Source organism: Pleurodeles waltl, chromosome 1_2 (assembly GCF_031143425.1).
Source record: "Pleurodeles waltl isolate 20211129_DDA chromosome 1_2, aPleWal1.hap1.20221129, whole genome shotgun sequence".
Classification (NCBI taxonomy): Eukaryota; Metazoa; Chordata; class Amphibia; order Caudata; family Salamandridae; genus Pleurodeles; species Pleurodeles waltl.
The window spans coordinates 628,824,964-628,848,292 of record NC_090437.1 but is presented as its reverse complement, the minus strand read 5'-3'; the positions used below and the strand labels follow the sequence as shown (position 1 = coordinate 628,848,292).

Here is a 23,329-nt window from a genome sequence, read left to right as displayed (position 1 = left end):
TCTGTGACAGATCTCAACAAAATTTGCCTGGGGTCGAGCCATGAATCTAAGGCCTGCTGAAACTGCTTTGATGAATCTAAAGGCCATACAAGACTGCAAGGCAAAACTCCACATTACCAAGCGCAGGAAGAGTTAGACGAAACTGCTCCAAGTGGAATGTCTGTTCCCGATTCTGTTCGAGATCCAGAAATAACCAGATTCATTCCAGGGATCGGTCTTCCTCACGATCCAAATCTTCATATAAGTTGAAGAAACAAAAAAAGAAATATAATCCGGATTCTGCTCCTTTTCGTCACCCAAACTCCACTGAGAATGCATGGAGACTGTACTATACATCTCTACCTCGCTTCTGAAGTTGTTCGATTTTGGATCCGATTTCACAACTTTTTCTGGCACAATCCAAGTTTCCAGGGCCGTCCACCGCTGTGAAGAAGATTAAAAAGTTCCATGTTGCCAAGCCCAGATTCTTCGGATACTCACTGACTTCCCCTGGTGTTCCTGCAGGCTTCATGGGGCGAGAGGTTCTCCACCTGGGTTAATGTTGTTGGGTTTGCCATCAGCACTAGCTGGACCATCGGAACCCATGACTGGGCCGCCTCCGGTTCCACTCTCTACTGCGCCTCAGGCTTAAAGGTCCAAGTTGACCCCGGTGCATCAACACAGATGCAAACTCCCTTGATTGCCAGAAGACGAGGCCCCCAATAACGTGGAGTTGACACCGGTTCGACCTCAATCTAATTCGTACCTGGCCACTACTGAGACCCCAGTTCTTTGACTTGATCTGCCTTCACAGTGACAAACACCTACCCTGCATTCCTTGTTTGGCATACATTTGAATAACGATTATGACGTTGGTGATGAGTGGCCAACCTTCTCTTGAGGAGAAATGGTATGATAACCTGCAGGATGCTAGTGGCCTTGATATTTCCCGTGTCTTCTGGCCATGCTACTGAGGAGAGTGCTTCCTACTCCATAGTTACGCATAGGGCGGATGAATTCCTTGACCTCCAGCTCCCATCCTTGGATATCAAGATAACTATACTCACTGATGTTCTTCAGCTGGGGCAGACATTTACTGAGTCTCTCTTACAATTATCTGATACTTTGCTTGGAACATGGGCCAGACTTTGTTCTGGCTGCTCAGTTAGCTGCAGAATTGCATGACTCCACCACACTGCCCCGGATGACTGTTTATTTATTTGTCAGCACTGCTCAACTTAAAGCTTGGTGGTGCATATGTCTGCATGCCAAACTGATCCCAACACATTCCCAAATACTATCCCCGATAGTGAGTCAAACCAGGTAGGCATTCGGTAAGAGGGTTTCCTCATCCACCATCTCTGACGCTCAGGCCAGTGAATGTTAGCTGTCTGCTTGCATGCTATTCTCATGTCTTTTGGAACTCTGTGGCTCAATTCCTTTTGGGTATCCATGACTATCTCTGACTTGTCCTCGCCCAGGTCATGCAGGATGTTAACGACGCAGTCTAGTTCACAATCTGTTTTGGCTTGGACTCCCCCAGTTCTGTTGGGTGGGCTATTGCCACCAGTTTAGCCATTTGCTGCAGTCATCCGTTTTTCAGGCGATGTCCAGTCTTCTGTCGAGGACAGCTGTATGATGATGTTCAACAGGGCTTGTCTGTTTGAGGAAAAGGCAGAATCTGCTCTCTAGTGGCTCAAGTGGCTCAAGGAGAGCAGGGCCATGACATATTAGCAAGCTTATCTGCCCCTCCTCACCAGCTGCATCAGCCATGACGTTCATTTCATGGCTTTGGCACAGGTACCCTAAACCATTAGGCAGTCCAACGACAGCACGGCACCTAGCAATTTAGCGGTTGCAGATGTGGTGCCCACCATCCCTGTGGGTCAAGTTCAACAGGCTACCCAGTACACTACTCCCACCCTTTACATCTACCCCCGGAGTCCCAGCTACCAAGCCCTTTTATGGCTTAGTGAAGCTGATGACTAATGCTGGGTTGGCAAGCCATAACATCAGAGGGACCTGTTAAAGCTTCCATTTGCAATTTATAGACTTCAAGTGGGGAATGAAGGGGCTGATAATGCTATGTACTTATATTTCAGTACTATACTTCATTTATGATAAAGTGGTATCACTTGCTTGTACTGTGAATGTTCAGTTTGTTTATAGAAAACTACTAACTTAATATATAAAAAAACATGCTTAAGTCACACCTGACTCCTCCTCAGACACCCCCCTTCATGGGGTTCATTCTGGACACAGTTTGATATGTTCCTTTCCCCCAGGAAAGAGAGCCCTGGACTTTTAGTTTATAATACAGATCTTTCACAGTCGGTCCTGGATTTCAGTGGTAAATTATGTCTCTGTGGGCCTAGTATGAAGGGGATCTTTCTGACCATGTTCAGATTTCGTAGGAGACTGCAAATGATCAGCAGTAGTGGTTTCTAGACTGCGACTAAGTCAGCAGCAAAACCCTGCAACGCCCCCCACCCTACCCAGAAATGAAAGGGTTAGCCAATGCATTGGTTCTGGGTGGGGTGGCCATCGGGATAAAGCAGAGATCAGAGGCCTCTGTTCTCCAGTGGAGTCTTGGCTCCGGTTCAGCCTTCTGGTGCGGCGGTCCACCAGCTTGGAATTGAAAGTCTCCCTTCCATCCATCAAGGAGAGGCTGGTATAGGTGCTCACAGACCACATTACCTCCATGTGGTGCACAAAACAGGGCAGGGTGGATCCACTGATACTGTGCCAGGAGGCATTGCACCTCTGGACATTGCTGGATATTCCTGGTGGTAAACAACCTGGCAGACCCCTAGTATGCCAGGGCGGATGACTGCAGCTGTCTGCATCTAGCGAATCAAGAGTGGCAGTTACACCAATAGTTGGTGCAAGGTCTCTCGTGAACGGTGAGTTCAGTGCCAAGAACGTGCAGTGTCAGCACTTCTGTGCGTTGGAGTTTTGAAGACGTCTCTCTCTCAGACACATTCCACCTCGAGTCGAACTCAGGCCTTCTGTATGCCTTTCCACCAGTTCCACTCCTGCAGTGAGTTCTCAAGAAGATCAGAACAGCCTGGGCCTAAGTCATCCTAGTGGCCCCAGTCTAAGCAGTAAGAGTATGGTATCCAGAACCCCTTGCCATGAGTATTTGTCCTTGGATTAGGGTCCCCTCCGTGAGGATCTGCAGTCACAGCAGCATGGGAGGGGTCTGCATCTTTTTCTAGTTGCAGATTCCTTACCATTTGAATTCCCCCCAGGCGTCGGCATGATCTGGAGACCTTTCTGAGCAATACCCCAGTGTGCCGATAGGTGGTATTGATCGGTTCCACTTCCGCAGGCATCTGCGTCCAAAACTATGTTGCAGGTCCTATAAGGGCGACGCCCTGGCTCGCTGACGTCTGTTCTTTTCTCTCCGTGCCAGTTAGCGCCAATCCAAAGAGTTACCCCTCAGTCACTTTTTGACTGGTCTTTTTCCAACTTTGTCAAAGATTTAAAAAACGTTTTCTACTCCTGGTGCATCAGATGTCATTGAGGAAGGTTGGGTTTACACCCTGCGGGTCGTTTCATAAGTAAAAGCCGGTGATGGGTCTGCACCTCGTGTATCTTTGGTGCCTGGAGCGTGACTGCAGCCGGAAGTCGTGCTCCGAGTGTCGGGCCATGCATTCGAAGGCTTTGAGGGAGCAGTCCGTGAAGCGGATGGCAGCCGACGCCAGACTCCGCAAGTCGAGGTCCCGGTCAAGAGGAAGGTGCCGGGAGCTGTTGCAGAGTTGTACCAGCCATTTCTCTAAAAACATCAGTGTACTGCCTCTTTCTGATTTCTCTTGTAATCCCACCATCTGTATGTTGTCATAAAGGCATGGCCCTCTGAATCTTCTGCCCTGTATTCAAGGTAGGTAACCTTCTGTTCAAAGTCTTGAACGCTTATTGATGTGGTGTGTTTTTGGTCCATCATCATGTTTTCAGTCTCTTAAGTCCATTCTAATAGTTTCCATTTTATCATCTTGGAGGAGACTCAAGTCTGTTATGGATTTTTTTTTTTTTGTTCCAAGGTGTCTTGTAGTGGGTGTTTGTAGCTGCTAATATACCATCTGATTTGTCCATCCTCACCCGATTTGTTGTTTGAGTCTGTGGTGTCTCATTGGGCATTTTGAGTTTAGACCTTTTGTCTTCTGGCACTCTGCAGGGCGATTGGCTACTTGTTTTATCTACTCATGGACTGTTATGTCTGGGCTAAGCCTGTTCCTTTGAATGTTATTGTACCTGCAACAAAGTTTGTTTCTTAGATTCTGTCACATTTCCTGGGTGTTTAGTTATCTTTGACCAGGAGGGGCATCACCTTGCTATTGTATTAACTGGAAGCTTGAACTGGAAGCTCTACCACACTCTGATCATGCTCCTGAATGAGTCTGGGCATTAAGCTCCTTGCCTCAGCATTACGTCCCCATTGTAGGACCCTCTAGTCCTGCTACATGTGGTAGCTGCCTGCTTATCATTTTGGGAATTACATTGCACTTTACTCTACGGGGGTAAGGTCATGTTGAGTTCAAACTGAGCTCTTCTGTTATTGGTTCTGTGTCCTTGCTTTCCACTTAGTTGTGGCTGTTCCTTACTATTCACAGGTTTATTTCATCTGCCCTCTTTCCATAAATAACTGCTATCTCTCTGCAGTTTCAGACAGAGGGGACTCCTGACTTGACCTTTAGTCTGAACTCAGACCTCCATCCTAGTTCGTGCTGGGGTCACTTCAAGTTCTATGTCTCCATTCAAGATGGGTCTCAATGATTGTCCTTCGGTTATACCTATCTGCAACGACCGGGCTATTCCTTTGTACTCTGATAGTGTGTATTGCTGTTATTATTGCTTGTTTTGCTCCTTTTCAGGAGCGCCATGCTGGTATCTCCTGACTTCTCTTGTCTGTTGCTGGCCCTTTTCCTTGGCTCTGTTCAAGTGTCCCATCCAGACTGGTCTCCTTCCGATTGCCGGTGTAGGAGCCTCCTGCCTTGCGTGAGGATACTCCTGCACGCCCGAGTTGCCCACAGCTTGCACCATGGCTCTATTTCATGTTCAGGATACATGCACGTTGGTAGATCTTCCTGGATGTTTTCACTCTTCTGTTCCACACTGCTTGGACCTTTGGTTTGTCTGTCTGTTGACAATGTTCTTTTTCAGCCATTTTAGGACTCCTTAACTCATTCAGAATGATCTTGATGTGACAATGTTGATAGCGGGCAACCTACATTGTTGACGTGCTAAAGATTGACAAAAGGTTACAGTGATTATAGGGGCTGGTCAGGAATGCCAGAAGTGTCATTCCATTCCATGCTCAGCGCCCCCTCTTCCCCAAAACCTCCAAACACTATTTGCCCTCCCTCTACCTGATTTCCAACTGAACTGCCCTGTGTTCATTGTCTGTGGACCGTTCTTGATGAGAGTCCTAAAATATTATTAGTAAGCTTTTTTAATTTTCTAAATACCCCTATTCGCAACTGATAGGCAGCTTCAGAGAAGTACAGCGTTTATGACTTTTTATACACGTTATTACTAATTGTAAATGTACAAAACATAAAGCTACCTTTAAAAAAAAAAAAAAAAAATATATATATATATATATATATATATATATATATATATATGTGTGTGTGTGTATATATATATATATGTGTGTGTGTTCGATGGCATGTGTAGCTGCAGATACACATGCTGTGCACATCCCGCCATCTAGTGTTGGGCTCAGAGTGTTACAAGTTGTTTTTCTTCGAAGAAGTCTTTTTCGAGTCACAAGATCGAGGGACTCCTCCCCTTTCGGCTCCATTGCACATGGGCATCGACTCCATCTTAGATTGTTTTCTTTCCGCCATCGGGTTCGGACGTGTTTCTTTTCGCTCCGCGTTTCGGTTCGGAAAGTTAGTGAAAATCTCGGAAAATTTGACGGTATTGTTTGCGTTCGGTATCGGGTTAGTTACAACAGATCGACACCGAATTTTGAAGAGCTCCGGTGGCCCTTGGGGGAATTCGATTCCCTGGCGGGGCCTGGTTGGCCCGACCACGTGCGTCTTCAAGGCTAATGGAACGGACCCCATTCCGCTTCTGCCCCGAATGTCACAACAAGTATCCTTATACAGATCAGCATCTGGTCTGTAATTTGTGTTTGTTTCCAGAACACAGAGGATACCTGTGAGGCCTGTCGAGCGTTTCGGTTGAGGAAGACTTTAAGAGACCGAAGAGCAAGAAGACTACAAATGGCGTTGGCGCCGACAGGACAACGACACTTTAAGGAAGAGGAAGAAACCTTCTCCATCGCGGATTCGGACTCGGACGAGGTCGATCCCGAACAGATGCCGAAAACCGTGAGTAAGATGTCACAACACAAAACTCACGGGAAAACCGTTAAAGCCCAGGTGACGCCACCGCCAGCAGGCCATGGCTTAACCTGAAAAATAGGTGACCGAGCATCTGCACTGAAAAAGGGCATGCATGTGTCGAAGTCATCCGACTCCGGTCGAGATACTGGCACAGAGCAGACTCGACCCCGAGACACCGGGTCGGTGCAATCTCGACACCGAGAGGGCGGCACCGAAATGAGTCAGCATTGAGAGATCAGTACGCCAAAAATTTAAAAAGTGTCTTCGGAGCCGAAAAAGACTGCCGAAAATGTTTCCATACCGAAACATCCGGCCTCGGAACCGAAATCGAGTTCCTACACCGAAGAACAGGGCCTGTCCTCACAGATGCAAGGACACAAATTCGGACAAGAACTGGAAGCAGGGGAGCCAGATTACACCCAAAGAAGGCTCTACATTCAAAAGGACACAGGGAAGATCAGTACTCTCCCTCCAATAAGAATGGAAAGAAAACTTGCCTTTCAAGAGAAAGACAAGCAGCCTCAGGCAAAGGTGGCAAGACAAGTGACTCCGCCACCATCTCCACAACGCTCACCACAACTATCACCAGTAGCCACTCCACCAATGATGCAGTCCCCAACTCACACAGGGATGAGTCAGAATGATCCAGACGCTTGGGATCTTTATGATGCGCCTGTATCAGATAACAGTCCCGACTGTTATCCAGCGAGACCGTCACCACCTGCGGACAGCACTGCCTACACACAGGTGGTGGCAGGAGCAGCAGCGTTTCATAATGTCACCCTGCACGCAGAACCTATAGAGGATGACTTTTTCTTTAATACACTGTCGTCCACACATAGCCAGTACCAGAGTCTCCCTATGTTACCAGGAATGCTCAAACACTCCAAACAAGTGTTTCAGGAGCATGTGAAGGGCAGGGCCATAACTCCAAGGGTGGACAAGAAGTACAAAGCGCCACCAACAGACCCTGTGTACATCACGCAGCAATTAACACCAGACTCAGTGGTAGTAGGGGCAGCTCGTAAAAGGGCGAACTCACACACCTCGAGACGCCCCACCTCCAGACAAAGAAAGTCGCAAGTTCGACGCTGCGGGGAAAAAGGGTTGCAGCACAGGCAGCCAACCAATGGCGCATTGCCAACTCACAGGCATTGCTGGCGAGATATGATAGGGCTCATTGGGACGAAATGCAACATTTCATTGAACATCTGCCCAAAGAGTTCCAAAAAAGAGCACAACAAGTGGTGGGACAAGGCCAGAGTATCTCGAACAATCAGATAGGCTCAGCAATGGATGCAGCCGACACAGCTGCTAGGACTGTAAATACAGCAGTGACCATACGGAGGCACGCATGGCTAAGAACCTCAGGATTCAAGCCTGAAATACAACAAGCGGTCCTGAATATGCCATTTAACGGACAGCAGTTGTTTGGGTGGACACTGCCATAGAAAAACTTTAAAAAGACACAGATATGGCCAAAGCCATGGGCGCACTGTACTCCCCACAGAGCAGAAGCACATTTCGAAAATCACAGTTTAGAGGGGGGTTTCGGGGACAGAGCACAGAGCCCTCACCCTCACAAACAAGACCCACTTATCAAAGCCAATATCAGCGGGGAAGTTTTCGGGGACAATACAGAGGAGGACAGTTTCCAAAGAGTAGAGGGAAGTTTCAGAGCCCCAAAACTCCACAAAATAAACAGTGACTTTTACGTCACAAATCCCCAACACATGACACCAGTGGGGGGGAGACTAACCAATTTCTACAACAACTGGGAACAAATAACAACAGACACGTGGGTCCTAGCCATTATCCAGCATGGTTATTGCATAGAGTTTCTTCAATTCCCTCCAAATGTCCCACCGAAAACACACATGTCCAAACAACACATGGATCTCTTACAACTAGAGGTCCAAGCGTTGTTGCAAAAAGATGCAATAGAGCTAGTACCAATTCATCAGAAGGGAACAGGAGTTTACTCCCTGTACTTTCTCATACCCAAAAAAGACAAAACTCTAAGACCTATACTAGATCTCAGAACATTAAACATATAAATCAAATCAGATCACTTTCACATGGTGACACTGCAAGACGTGATCCCATTGCTCAAACAACAAGACTACATGACAACACTAGACCTCAAGGATACGTATTTCCATATACCCATACATCCTTCCCACAGAAAGTACTTAAGGTTTGTAATCCAAGGGGTACATTACCAGTTCAAAGTGTTGCCATTCGGGATAACAACAGCGCCAAGAGTTTTTACAAAATGCCTGGCAGTAGTAGCAGCTCATATCAGAAGGCACAAAATACATATCTTCCCATACCTAGACGATTGGTTAATCAAGACCAATACGCAAGAACTGTGTTCACAACACACGAAGTATGTCATAGAAACCCTTCACAAGCTAGGTTTCTCACTCAACTACAACAAATCACACCTACAGCCATGTCAAATACAACAATACTTAGGAGCGACAATCAACACAACAGAAGGGATTGCCACTCCAAGTCCACAAAGGGTACAGGCATTTCAAAACGTAATACAAGCCATGCACCCAAACCAAAAGTTACAGGTAAAATTAGTGATGAAACTACTAGGCATGATGTCCTCATGCATAGCCATTGTCCCAAACGCAAGACTGCACATGCAGCCCTTACAACAGTGCCTTGCATTGCAATGGTCACAGGGTCAACTTCAAGATCTAGTGTTGATAGACCGCCAAACATACACCTCGCTTCAATGGTGGAACACTATAAATGTAAACAAAGGGCGGCCTTTTCAAGACCCAGTGCCTCAATACGTAATAACAACGGATGCCTTCATGATAGGGTGGGGAGCACACCTCAACCAACACAGCATCCAAGGACAATGGGACGCTCAGCAGAGAAAGTTTCACATAAATCACTTAGAACTACTAGTGGTATTTCTAGTGCTGAAAGCATTTCAACCTATAATAACCCACAAACACATTCTTGTCAAAACAGACAACATGACAACGATGTATTATCTGAACAAACAGGGAGGAACACACTCGACACAGTTGTTTCTCCTGGCACAGAAAATATGGCATTGGGCGATTCACAACCACATTCGCCTAATAGCGCAGTTCATACCTGGAATTCAAAACCAGTTAGCAGACAATCTCTCTCGGGATCACCAACAGATCAACGAATGGGAAATTCATCCCCAAATACTAAAAACTTACTTCCAAAGGTGGGGAACACCGCAAATAGACCTATTTGCAACAAAAGAAAACGCAAAATGCCAAAACTTCGCATCCAGGTACCCACAGGCTCACTCTCAACAAACTCAAACTCATACTAATAGCACCAACTTGGGCAAGACAACCTTGGTACACAACACTACTAGACCTCTCAGTAGTGCCCCATATCAAGCTACCAAAACAGACCAGATCTGTTAACTCAACACAAACAGCAGATCAGACACCCAAATCCAGCATAGCTGAATCTAGCAATTTGGCTCCTGAAGTCTTAGAATTCGGGCACCTAGACCTTACACAGGAATGTATGGAGGTCATAAAACAAGCTAGGAAACCAACCACAAGACATTGCTATGCAAATAAGTGGAAAAGGTTTGTTTATTACTGCCATAATAATCAAATTCAACCATTACACGCATCTGCTAAAGACATCGTCAGCTACCTACTGCACTTACAAATGTCAAAGTTAGCTTTTTAATCCATTAAAATACATCTCACCTCAAATTCAGCTTATCTGCAAATTACGCACTCAACTTCATTATTCAGGGTCCCAGTCATAAACGCATTTATGGAGGGTCTGAAAAGAATTATCCCACCAAGAATACCACCAGTTCCTCTATGGAATCTCAATATTGTCTTAACACGACTTATGGGTCCAGCTTTTGAACCCATGCACTCATGTGAGATGCAGTACTTAACATGGAAAGTAGCTTTTCTGATAGATATCACATCTCTCAGAAGAGTAAGTGAAATACAAGCATTTACTATACAAGAACCCTTTATTCAAATACATAAACAAAAAGTAGTTCTACGAGCAAATCCTAAATTCTTACCTAATGTCATATCACCGTTCCACTTAAATCAAACAGTGGAACTCCCAGTATTCTTTCCAGAACCAGATTCGGTAGCTGAGAGAGCATTACATACATTAGACATTAAAAGGGCACTAATGTACTACATAGATAGAACGAAACAAATTTGCAAAACAAAACAATTGTTTGTTGCATTCCAAACACCTCATACAGGGAATCCAATATCCAAACAGGGCATTGCCAGATGGATAGTTAAATGTATTCAAACCTGTTATATAAAAGCAAAAAGAGAACTGCCTATTACACCAAAGGCACACTCAACTAGAAAGAAAGGTGCTACCATGGCCTTTCTAGGAAACATACCAATGACTGAAATATGTAAGGCAGCCACATGGTCTACGCCTCATACATTTACCAAGCATTACTCCGTGGATGTGTTAACAACACAGCAAGCCACAGTAGGACAAGCAGTATTACGGACTTTATTTCAAACAACTTCAACTCCTACAGGCTGAACCACTGCTTTTAGGGGAGATAACTGCTTACTAGTCTATGAACAGCATGTGTATCTGCAGCTACACATGCCATCGAACGGAAAATGTCACTTACCCAGTGTACATCTGTTCGTGGCATGAGATGCTGCAGATTCACATGCGCCCTCCCACCTCCCCCGGGAGCCTGGAGCCGTTTTAAGTTGAGAAAAATTAGAATTGTACATTTGTAAATATATCACTTTTAAACACATTATGTACATACATATTTACTCCATTGCATGGGCACTATTACTATATACACAACTCCTACCTCACCCTCTGCGGGGAAAACAATCTAAGATGGAGTCGACGCCCATGCGCAATAGAGCCGAAAGGGGAGGAGTCCCTCGATCTCGTGACTCGAAAAAGACTTCTTCGAAGAAAAACAACCTGTAACACTCCGAGCCCAACACTAGATGGCGGGATGTGCACAGCATGTGAATCTGCAGCGTCTCATGCCACGAACAGATGTACACTGGGTAAGTGACATTTTCCATATATATATATATATATATATATATATATATATATATATATATATATATATATATATATATAATGTGTGTCTCTGTAAACAAAATGTTACTTGTAGTTGGAATGCAATTTTAAGAAGTTAAACTCTTTCACTACGTATATATAAAGTTGTGTGTGTCTGTACATGGGACACACACACATTCTCACAGCTGTTAATTTTGCATGTAAATGCACAGATACATATGTTTTTGTCTGAGCAAAAACTGGATCATTTTTGTAGTATGTAGGCATATTTCAAAGGCAGGTATTTTATTGTTCAAGCCGTGTTTTTGGAGACTTAATTGATGTTTTAAACATAAAAGAAAATGAAAAGAAATGCACATAATTAGAGTATTTTTATTTGTTCTTGGAAAACACCTTTTATCACTTTTGAGAAATAGGTTTGGTAGCAAATTCTATATGAAATACGCCTCAAATGTGGGTACTTAGTTGGGACAAAATATAAAATGAAGATTATTATTGCGGTGAACATCAGACTCAGTTGAATATTAAAATGGAATATATACACATTAATAAATAGATTGTTTCATAAGGTAGTGTTCAGTGTCATGTTTGGTGGCTGATTGGAACAGAAGCCTAATTTGTAAATGTGGATAATGCAAAGAAAAATGCACAAATGATAAATCACATCTACTCTTGAGTGTAAGTTATTGGGTATAAAATGCTGACCTTGATTGGCACATGACTGTATTGTAGCTCATGAAAGTCAATGCTTCCTCAGTGTTTCAAAAATATTGAGGGGGCTGCCATTCAGAACTATTACAGCTTAAAGACTAATTTTGAAAAATATTGAAGTTCAGGAACTGGAGACCTGTGCTTGATTTTACTCCTGCTTGCATAATATGTGTTTTTAACAGCACTCTTATTCTCTGTTCACCTTTTATGTTCAGTGTGTAAGATTGTGGTTTGTTCATTGTACCACACCCAAAAATACTGTATGGTGACTAAGTCATTAAAGGTAGATTCCCAGGGTGGCGTCAGTTGAGGTAAACCAAACCAAATTGGCCCTTTGCTTTGGCACAGAGGTGGCAAAATGAGCCTTATCCACAATAAAAAAAAAAAAAAAAATCCTTTCACCACCTATGATCAAAATGCGTCTGGGACAATGGAATAAGGGAGAGGTTGGGCATTGAAACCGTGAAAGCATAGCCACATTTGCCCTTCCTCACCAAAAAGGGAAGGGTCCTGTTAAGTTGGTGATCACCACTGACTAATGCCAATCATTGTATTCGTTTTACTATGCTTTTTCCTTGTCGCTGTCTGTTCAAATTATGCAGGCATGTTTTTCAAAATTGTTTTCTCATTGTTCATTACACAGAATATAAGTTTGTCTTTCTGCTTTGCTCTGACAGTGGGGTAATGTGTAGTTTGCTTCTCTAACACCACAGGCCACCAAGATTAATGGGAGAAGGTTTTGTTGTCATGCAGTCGAATGACGTGGACATTTATTACTACATGGATGAACCAGGTATCTGCAGTTCTGTGTGAATGAGTGCATGTATAGTTTAGATTAATCTATGAGCCAACGGTTGCACTTGGCTCTTGATGGTAACTGCCAGTCTGATATTCTGCATTTTTTTAAATAATGTTCCAGCAAGGTTTGTTAATATTAGCATTTTACGCATGTAGTTTGACTTGAATATGTTGTCTGACTGTTTAAGTGACAATCTTTTGATCTTCTTAAAACTGCACCAAAGGTTTGAGTTTGTGGCTGAGTAAGGGAATATTCTTTTGTGGTTCCAAAGCTACAGCATGAAAAGAATGAATTTATATTTACTTTTCCAGTAGCTTAGAAGTCCCTTTTGATGGACTGCATTCTCTGTCTGTGTCATTTGTTTCTGATATATATTTGCACCTGAAAATTCCTCATCTGTAGAATTATCCCAGGTGCCAGACCGGATTAGGAAACTTCAAAGCTCTTATGTTGCTAGAAGAGGGCACTGGCTTTCAACAAGGATCCAGTGCTCGCTCCGTCTGAGGAGCTTTCTGCACCAACCGTTTTTTATTTTTTTTTATTTTATTTGTTTTTGTTGTGGTGTATTTTCTAGCAGTACCGTGTCTCCCTGTCCAAGGAAATCTGGGTTTAAAACCTGTAGGGACTGTGAGGGACATATTTCCATAATAGATCCCTACATAGTCTTCTTCTGGTACCTCGGATTGGACCGTGACTTCTGTCCCTTCAAATCGTGCTGGGCCATCAAAGAGCAGGAAGCAAAACTTTTTATTGCCAGCGAGGAATGGTGTAGACCTTGTTCTAGATCGCCTTCTTCACACTCTTCAGGGGATAAAAAGAAAGCACAAGAAGCATAAGAAGTTTGCGAGAGGTAAGTCATCTGCGTGCTCTCTGACTCCTAAAGGATCTTCATCCTCAAAACAGAGGTTGTTGCCTTGGAGCTTGTAGTTCCCCCTCTGAGTCATCCCGCTCCAGTGATTCCAATGGACTTGGCCTTGGAACCTTCCTGGCCCCCTCCGGCTCCACTACCATTGTTCCTGGAACCCTCTGCACTGGTGCCATGTCACCCTGAGTTTCCTATGCCAGCTCCAGCCTTTCCTGAGTTCTCAACACCAGTCTCGGATCCAGCGGCATGTTTGACTGTGTACTCCCTTTTTGCTAGTGCTTCAACGGCATCTGCTATCAATCACCGAGCAGGTTTCTGGATGTCAAAGCTGCCAGCATGAGCCAGTGCTATTTTGCTTATCCAGAGTGGAGACTTAAGTAGTAGGTAATTAGGACTTCTTTGCCCTGTAGTAGACTTGTTCCCCTCCTCGGACAATGCTCTCTGCCATTAATTCTGTGCCCTCCAGTATCCAAAGGTGAAGTACTGGAGAATGTGTGTCAGTTGAAATACAATTTTACAATGCACTACATATTCCACCCTCATTAACTGTTTGATGGCCTTCGCTTCCCCTCTGGCTGTAACTACGATAGTGATTGATGCCTCCACCTTCGAGTGGGGCGCTCGCCTGGTTATCAGGTATGTGTTCTCCAAAAGAGCAGGTTCTTCCTATCAACCTGTTGGAGCGACAAGTAATTGAGCTGGCACTCAAGGGCTTCCTCCCCTCCATCCAAGGTCAGTCCCTCCAGGACTTCACAGTTTCCCGACGGTGATGTGGTACGTTGACAATCAAAGGGGAGTAGGGTCTCACCTCCTTTGTCTGGAAGTGTTGAAACTGTGGTCTTGGGCACACCACTAGGGGATCTGATTTACCACCAATCACCTAGCAGGTTTCTGAATGTCAGAGCTGACTGCATGAGCCAGTGTTTTTTTGCCGATCCAGAGTGGTGTCTTATGCAGTAAGCAGTCTAGGACATCTTCGCCTGTAGTAGATTTGTTCACCTCCTCGGTCAATGGTTTCTGCCATCAGTTCTGTGCTCTCCAGTATCCTAGGGGGAAGTACTGCAGAATGCCTTTCAGTTGAAAGTGAATTTTACGCTGCACTACATATTAAAACACTCTTAGTCTAAATATTGAATTTATTAAGGCACTTCCCAAATATCATATAAAGGTCATACAGATACATGAGAATAAGCATATAGCTCAAGTGCAGCAGAACATATGTATATTCAAAGATAAATGCATATATCAATTGGTCTAGACTTACGTGCAATACACCAACAGAGCCTGTGTACATGAGCTAAATAATCAAGATTTAAAATACTTCACCAATTGAGTTAAGGTCTTCATCCTCGCCAGCGTGACTGGGGAGCCCTTATATCAGTCAGGCTGGAGACTCGATCGGGATCACAAGCAGATCCTGGGCAACGCGTCCGTTCCTCAGGTGAGTTCCTGTCTGAGCGCAAAGCCTCGCCATCTTTTATACCTTAAAACACCTCAAGGAGAGAGTTCTAGAACCCCCTCCCCTGAAACTAAATGCTGGCTGCACTTCACCTGCATTTAAAACATGGAGCTGGCCAGACTGCTATGTTTGTCCCGAGACAGATCTGTACGTTCTTCTGGTAAAAACAATCTCAGCCCTGTGAACTCTTATCAAGCGCGCATCCCACATAGTATGTTCTAGCACTGTCTGACTTGTACTTGTGAAGAGAAAAACAACATCTGTGAGGGGAAAAACACCTGTGCTGCACTGCAGCAGGACACAAAATGGAGTCACTCAAACAAGATGGTCAAATGATGGCCAAGTCTACATAGCATCACACTACGCCCTTTGACCATTGACTCTCATAACATAATGGTTTGAAATCAACTTTCTTAGGTCGAAGCATGGATATTAGATTAGGCATGCATTGTACACAACAACACTGCATTATTATGACACAGATTACCATAATTATCCCACCTAAAATAGAACAAAGCTAACCAAAATCAGGTAACCATCCAAATAGCCAATCTCACCACCCTTTATCTACATCTTGTTTCACTCCCTCGACCAGTTCATTCAATGCTTGAATGTGAGACTGGATAGATTTAGAATGGTCTGCCAAGTTAAAACAACACATCCCTTCAAATTATGAACATCCATGATTATGTTTTAAAAGCAAATAATCAATTGCTGCTCTATTTTGCAAAGCAGCTTTCTTTGTTGCACGCATATCTAGTAATAGTTCTGCCCAAAACAAAAGATGTGTGATCAATATTTTTAACCATTAAATATGCTAACTTATTAATAACTCTAAATAAACAGCTAATCCTGAGACTCCTACTATAGAAACACCTGAGCTTACATATTCTGCTTTGGATAATAATTGGATTTCAGAGTCACAATCCTCATTGAGCTGCATTATTTCCCTCTTGTTCCGGGTATGTGATGCTGGTTGCAATGGAAACTTAAGTCCTAGCTGCATGAATGCACACAGCCTTCATATTTTATTTGTTCATATATTGGTGACATTACCACAAGAAAATAGCCATCCAATGGGCAACTTAACATGCTTAATGTGGCTGGCGGCAGACACTACATTCTTACAGGACATACTATTATTTACATTTTTACACATCATTTTGTTTTTTTTACATAAAGTTTGTTGTTCCCATGGTATCTCTTGAGAGGACACTGTCACTTCAAGGCCCATTTGAGCACATTTGCCAATCTTTTTGGTGTCACATATTAGATTATAACAAACGTCACCTGTGGTCACATTGTAAGTTATCACCTGAGTTAAATTGTTCCACTTTTATCAGTGGTTTCTTGGCAAAAGCTGGAATATTCATATACAGATAGATGAGTTCATACTTCACTGTTTTCCACCGCCTCATCTTCATTTGTGGCATTGAATACTTACAGCAAAACAGTAGCAGGAGATGGTATGGCAACCAGGCAGATGGAAATAACATTGGTAGTGTTTTTCATATTTGTCATGCAAAAGTCCAACCTGTTGAGAATGGTCCGCGCCAAATGAGTATACACATTTTCCGGTTTGTGGTGTCTATCGGTGCTGTCAGTCAATCACTTCGGAGCTGGGGCCCCTCTCGACCCCTCTCAGAGATGACCAAACACATTCCAAGCAGCGCATTCAGAACACAGACACCTCATAGTATGATCTGTAAAAGAGACAAGGGTGATTGTTCTTGTAAGTACCATTTATCAGCTGGCACATGCTCCTACTTTTCTTGTCCTGTTTCATGACTAACAGAATACAGTTTTTTCCTTTTGATGTGATTTCTGCTGGTTCAGGGGGACGATTTGGGGATTCTATCCACACCTTGGCACTGGGATTCTTGTCAGTGGAGCCAAAGCCTCCCTCCCCTTGCATGATACAAAGGGGTGGGGCAGTCCCCTTTTTTTACTATTCCTCCGTACACTGGAATAATCACATTCTGAGCAATTCTGGCTCCAGCTTGTATTATCAAATCAGCATCACCACTTTTAAGCAATATCATTTTTATCTTTCCCTGATAGTCTGCATCAGTAACTCCCCCCAAGACCTGAATACCCTGGAGTGCCAGCCCAGAAAGAGGAGCAACCAATCCAAAGTGCTCTGGGGGAATCTGTGTCCCAACTCCTGTCTCAACGAGTACCATATCTCTTGGTTTCAGCCTGTACATAGTCAAAGCTTGCAAATCAAGACCTGCAGCGTCTTGTGTTGCACAGTACGGAGCTAAAGCTCCTGTCTTTGTTTTCCAATACGTAATAGTATCAGTAGCCACATGAGGTTGTATTTGCAGCACTGGGGTTGACATTCGCAGCAAAGGGGTCCCTGCATTTGTCAGTTATGTTGTTCAGTATTTGTAATGCTTTATTTAAGTGATCTCTCCAACTTTTCAATGATCCACCTGACAATTTACTCAGCTGAGACTTGAACAATCCATTCATTCTCTCAATCAGTCCCACAGCTTGTGGGTAATATGGAATATGATAAATCCACTCTATATTGTGCTGGGAACAATAGTCGTGTACCAACTTAACTTTAAAATAGGATCCATTATCAGTTTGAATCTGAAGTGGAATTCCATATTACAAAATTAATAAATCTAGTGTTTTAATGTTATTGAACTGGGTAGTACACTTGCATAGATACTCTATCAAATAGCCAGAATAACTATCCACCATTGTACATGCATATTGACATTCTGGACTAATTAGCCGTGTTCCGATGTAATAAATTTGCAATATATCTGCCCTGGCAACTTTCTTCTCCCTATTTGGCCCCGACTGTCTGCAGAGCGGATCTTTGCTAAGTGTGTGTTGACAAATAGGACATTGGATAATCACTGTTTTAATCTAGGTCTAGGGGAATGTGCATCCCTCTAATCTGTGCCCACCTGTTAGTGGCCTTCTCTCCCAAGTGTCCAAATTTTTGGTGAGCCCATTAGCCATCCCCACGAAGTCAGAATCCTGTGTCGCCACATCTGCTTCCGAGATTTTGGCTTTTTCATCTGCAGAGGAATTAAACCATTGTTCTAATGAGCCAGTGGGCGTCTACAAGATATACAGTTACTGCACTTTGCTCTAACATTTCCCAAATATCCTGCCACAATTCTTTGCCCCACACCTCCCTAGAATGTATCTGCCAATTATGCTAACCCATTGGCCGTAGACCAAGAATCGGTGTAAATGTCACATTTCCCAAGTCATTCTTGTTTTAAGGCTTGATACACAGCATACAATTCTGCAAATTGACTACTCTTTCCTTCTCCAGTAGTGGAGTGCAGCTTTTTTATGGCCCTGCCTTCCAGTGTCTCTTGGTCCCCACATACTTTGCTAAACCATCAGTGAACCATACCAACTTCCGACCCTCAGGAGACAAGGACTTGAATGGCTCACCCCACTTCACTGGTGACTCCCTTATCTCTGGCACCTCCTGTAACACCTCCTCATCCTCGACAGGGGCCTGTGCCACCTGTTTAGCCCTGTCTTGTATGTACCATTTCCACTTAATGACACTTGCTTCTTGTGCATGCCCTAATTTGGGGAGTTTTGGTTGAACTCCTCACCCACTGAATTATCAAAATCTCTGGTCTCAGAATCGCATTGCGTCCTATTGTCATCTGTTCAGTATCCACCAGAGCCCAATAACACGCCAGTAACTGTTTTTCAAATGAAGTGTACCTCTCTACATTACCTGGCAACCTTTTAGTCCAGAATCCTAGGGGTACCCCCTCCCTTCCCTGTTTTGCCACATATTCCAATTTGCGTATTGCCCCTGAACTGTCACATGTAACTCAATGTCTCCCTCCTGTACTGACCACAAGTCTAAAGCATGTTGTGTGGCCTCCATTGCCAATTCAAAAGCACACTCCTGCTGCCGTCCCCTTTCTGCATGGCATCTCTCAATATATACCAGGGTTTATCATTTGGTGGCCATTATGACTCTGTACGGTATTTTTGATTACACCCTCAACCGCTAATTGTAACAGTCTAATATGATTGTCATCCTGATAACCCCTAAATTGTGCCTGAACAGTGGGGTCAGTGTTAATTGTGCAAAACTGTGGTGCGTCTCTTACATCCAGCATCACCCCAGAGGCTCCTGTATCAAATAATCACACCATCCACATAAGCACTGTTTCCCCGGGTCTCTGAAGAACTCTGTCCATGATCTTTTGCTGAGAATAATCAGAGAGTGAGTCGTGACCCATCCTTGTAATTTCCGTCTGAATATGGGCTGTGCACCAATGACCTTTTAGTCCTCCAACTCACCCGACCACCATTTTGGCAACACTCTTCCCCAGAGTCTGACAACTCTGAAGAATCCCAGGTATTACAGTTCAATTCCTCAGGATTCCAGTCTATCCCTGCCTTAGCAGTAGCCAAATTAACCTTCCTTTTATTACCTCTTTAGGAAACTACCCTATTTTTGTCATGGTTACCCCCACCTTTTGCCTGCTATTAGTGTGCTTAGACTGTTTTCACTGGGATCCTGCTAACCAGGACCCCAGTGATTGTGTTCTCTCTCTCTCCAAATTGGTTACCTTGGACTTTTATGCACTCCACAATTGGCATACTGATGTCCCAGGGCACTGGGATGCCAGGGGTCCCCCATGGGCTGCAGCATGTATTATGCCACCTATGGGAGTCCAGGCAAAATGTGTCTGCAGGCCTGCCATTGCAGTGATGTGAAAAGGTGCATGCATCCTTTCACCACAGGTCACTACACCAGGTCACTATAAGTCACCCCTGTGGTAGGCCCTTCCAGCCCAAAGGGCAGGGTGCAGGTCACTGCGTGTGAGGGCACCCCTGCATGAGCAGAGGTGCCCCCATGAACTCCATTTCCAATGCACTGGACTTCAAGTGCGGGGAAGCCATTTTACCTGTGTACTGGACACAGATGTATCCAGCTACATAATGGTAACTCCGAACCTGGGCATGTTTGGTGTCAAACATGTTGGAATCATACCCCAATACTGTTGCCAGTATTGGTTGTGTGACACCATTCACTCTTGGGGCTCTTTAGAGGAGCCCCAGTAGTGCTCCTACCAGTCTTCCAGGGTTTGCGGGCAGCCCATGCTGCTGCAGCCCCTCAAACAGGTTTCTGCCCTCCTGCTGCTTGACCAGCTCAGGCAGGGGAAGGCAGAAAACATGATTTCTTGTGTGAGAGGGGAGGCAATACCGTCTCCCTTGGAAATAGATATTACAAGGCTTGGGAGGGGTAGCCTCACCAAGCCACCGGTTTGTTTTGAAGGACACATTTGGTGCTCTCCTTGCATAAACCGGTTTGCATCAGCCCTGGGACCCCTGGTCCCTGCTGTGGCGCAAAACTGGACAAAGTTAAGAGGAGTGACCACTCCATGTCCATCACCACCCAGGGGTGGTGCCAAAAGCTCCTCCAGGTTACCACTCGATTCTGCCATCTTGAAAACAAGATGTGCAGAGGCTCCTGGTAGCATCTGAGTGGCCAGGTCAGGCAGTCCCTCTTGTAGGGATATTTAGGGACTCCCTTGCGGTTTGGTCCTCAGATTCGGCATGCAAGACTTCACCAAGACTCCTCTACATCGTCTGCTTCTGTTCCTGGCCACTGGAACCACAACTGGACACTTCAGGAACTGACAAGACTGCCACTGCCAAGACGACCTCGTCTTGCAACATTGTTTCCCTGGCTTCTTCCAGCAACTGCTAAATTTCCATGGCTGTGCATCCTCTGGGGTCGGCAAGACTTAAGCTGCACCAAAGCAAGAAGGAATCTCCCTTGGAGTGAAGGAGTCACTCCCCTGCATCTGCAGGCACCTACAGCAATGACGACCAGCTGCATGGATCTGCTCTCCCCGGAACTGCATGGATCCTGAATCACAGGTGGTGGTCAGGGGTGGCCCTTTGGTCCTCTCTCTCCCCGCTGTCCATCTTGGGAGACGGTGAGCCATTTCCTCTCCTTGCAGGACAGTACCCCTACGGACCGCGACTCTTGCAGCAACCAAGGCTTGAGTGGTCCTCTTTGTCCTCTCTGCCTTCTGTCCAACTTGCGAGACAGTGACCCCTTGTCTCTCCTTGTAGGATGGCATCCCTGTGCACCGCGACTCTTGCAGCAACCAAGGCTTGTTGACTCCAGCTCCAAGGCATCTTCAGGTTCCGAGTGGCCCTGGCCCCCAGCACTTCATCCTTGCAAGGACAGTCTCTCCTCTGCTGCTCCAGTGACATGGGACTCCTCTCCAGGTGTGCTGCCTGGGCCTCACTGCAATTTACAGTGCCTGCTGCCAGTGGTTTGCCTGAGGGGGCTGCAACTGCTTCTGCTGGCTCTCCCAACTGCTGAGGGTCAGCCTGCACTCCCCTCCAATGGTAGAGTTCCCTGGACTTTACTGGTCCTCTTCAGCCTTACAACTCTTCTTTGGCGTCCTATTCAACGTGCCAAGGCTTATTGGTAATTCTCCTAACCACTGACCATCTGCAACCCTTCGACCAAAGTGGGACATCATCTGCACCACTCTAAGGACTTCTCTGCAGCTCCTGGGCTCCACAGCTGATCTTATCCTTCCACCGTCAACCCAGATCTTCATCCACAGAAGGGTGGGTAGTGGCTCATGCCCCGACTGGACTCTGTCCCCTTATTTTGCAGGTTATTTTCTTCCAGAATCCACCTTTGGGTTCCTTTGGTCTGGTCCTGTTCTTGCACAAACCATTTTCAAAGTTCCCCTGTTAGTCCTTGGGAATGCCAGGTACTAACCTCTGCTCTACTAGTCTCTGAGGGTCACTAAGGTACTCACCTCTTGGAGTCCCGAATTCTCCCAGCTCCCCTTTAACTACTCTATATCCTTAGGTGGGGGACTTCACTTTGTATTCCACTATTTTAATAAATGGTCCTTCCCGTAGGGCCCTAGCTATTTTGTACAATTCTTGCCATTGCGTGTTGTTTCCTATGCTAATTCCTGATTATTAGTGTGTGTGTGTGTGTGTGTGTGTGTGTGTGTGTGTGTGTGTGTGTGTATATGTGTGTATATATATATATATATATATATATATATATATATGTATGTGTGTGTGTATATATATATATAATGTTCGATGGCATGTGTAGCTGCAGATACATATGCTATGCACAGGTCCTGCCATCTAGTGTTGGGCTCGGAGTGTTACAAGTTGTTTTTCTTAGAAGAAGTATTTTCGAGTGACGGGACCGAGTGACTCCTCCTTTTCGGCTCCGTTGCACATGGAGATCAACTCCATCTTAGATTGTTTTCTTTCTGCCATCGGGTTCGGACGTGTTCCTCTTCAGTCCGCTTGTTCGAGTCGGAAAATCTTACAAACACTCTAAATTCGTCGGTATTGTTTTCGATCGCGTCTCATCCAGCATCGACACCTCAGTACCGGCGGATACACATCTTTGATTGCCCTTCGGGGCATCCGCGCCCAACTTGGGCCTGGTCGGCCTGACCAAAAGTATCGTCTAAGCCTCCTGGACCGGACCCCGTTTAGATTCTGCCCTCTGTGCCACGCCAAGTATCCCTACACAGATCAACATCTGGTTTGTAACCTGTGTTTATCTCTGGATCATCGAGAGGATACCTGCGAAGCCTGTAAATCCTTCCATTCGAAAAAGACTTGTAAGAGACCGAAGAGCGCGAAGGTTAAAGATGGCGTCCAGAAGCACCGAACTCCTCGACACAGAAGAGGAGGAAATGATTCACCGTTCGGGGATACGATTCCGACCAAGAGTCTAACATCGAACCGACCACTAACAGCGGGCTACCACGTGAGTACGCTTGCCCCGACCCAAACCAAGCCCAAACACAAGGCCTTGGGGACGCCACTGCCGGAAGGCCATGGCTCTACCCGTAAAAAAAGCGACCGGTGACCAAGTAACATCTTCGGTACCGAAAAAGGCCATGCCAGTAACAAAGCCTTCGGACTCGAGCCGAGGCACAGGCTCCGAATTCATACGACACCGACCCATTGAGTATAAACCCAGAAAGTCACTTTCGGAACCGAGGCCATAACTACCCCAGGCCCATCAGTGCCGAAAAAACGGCTTTGTAGCCGAAAAAACATAGCTACAC

At 45.1% G+C, this 23,329-nt stretch overlaps 1 protein-coding gene across 20 annotated transcripts in view; it reads left to right on the top strand.

Moving 5' to 3' along the window:
- BLTP1 (bridge-like lipid transfer protein family member 1) overlaps positions 1-23,329 on the top strand; it is a 1,779,540-nt gene that overhangs the window by 134,405 nt on the left and 1,621,806 nt on the right. For all 20 annotated transcript variants that reach the window (XM_069242474.1, XM_069242454.1, XM_069242518.1 and 17 more), the window contains one exon: positions 12,833-12,912. In XM_069242474.1, coding sequence (XP_069098575.1) covers positions 12,833-12,912 — 80 coding nt within the window. The remainder of the gene's footprint in view (positions 1-12,832; positions 12,913-23,329) is intronic.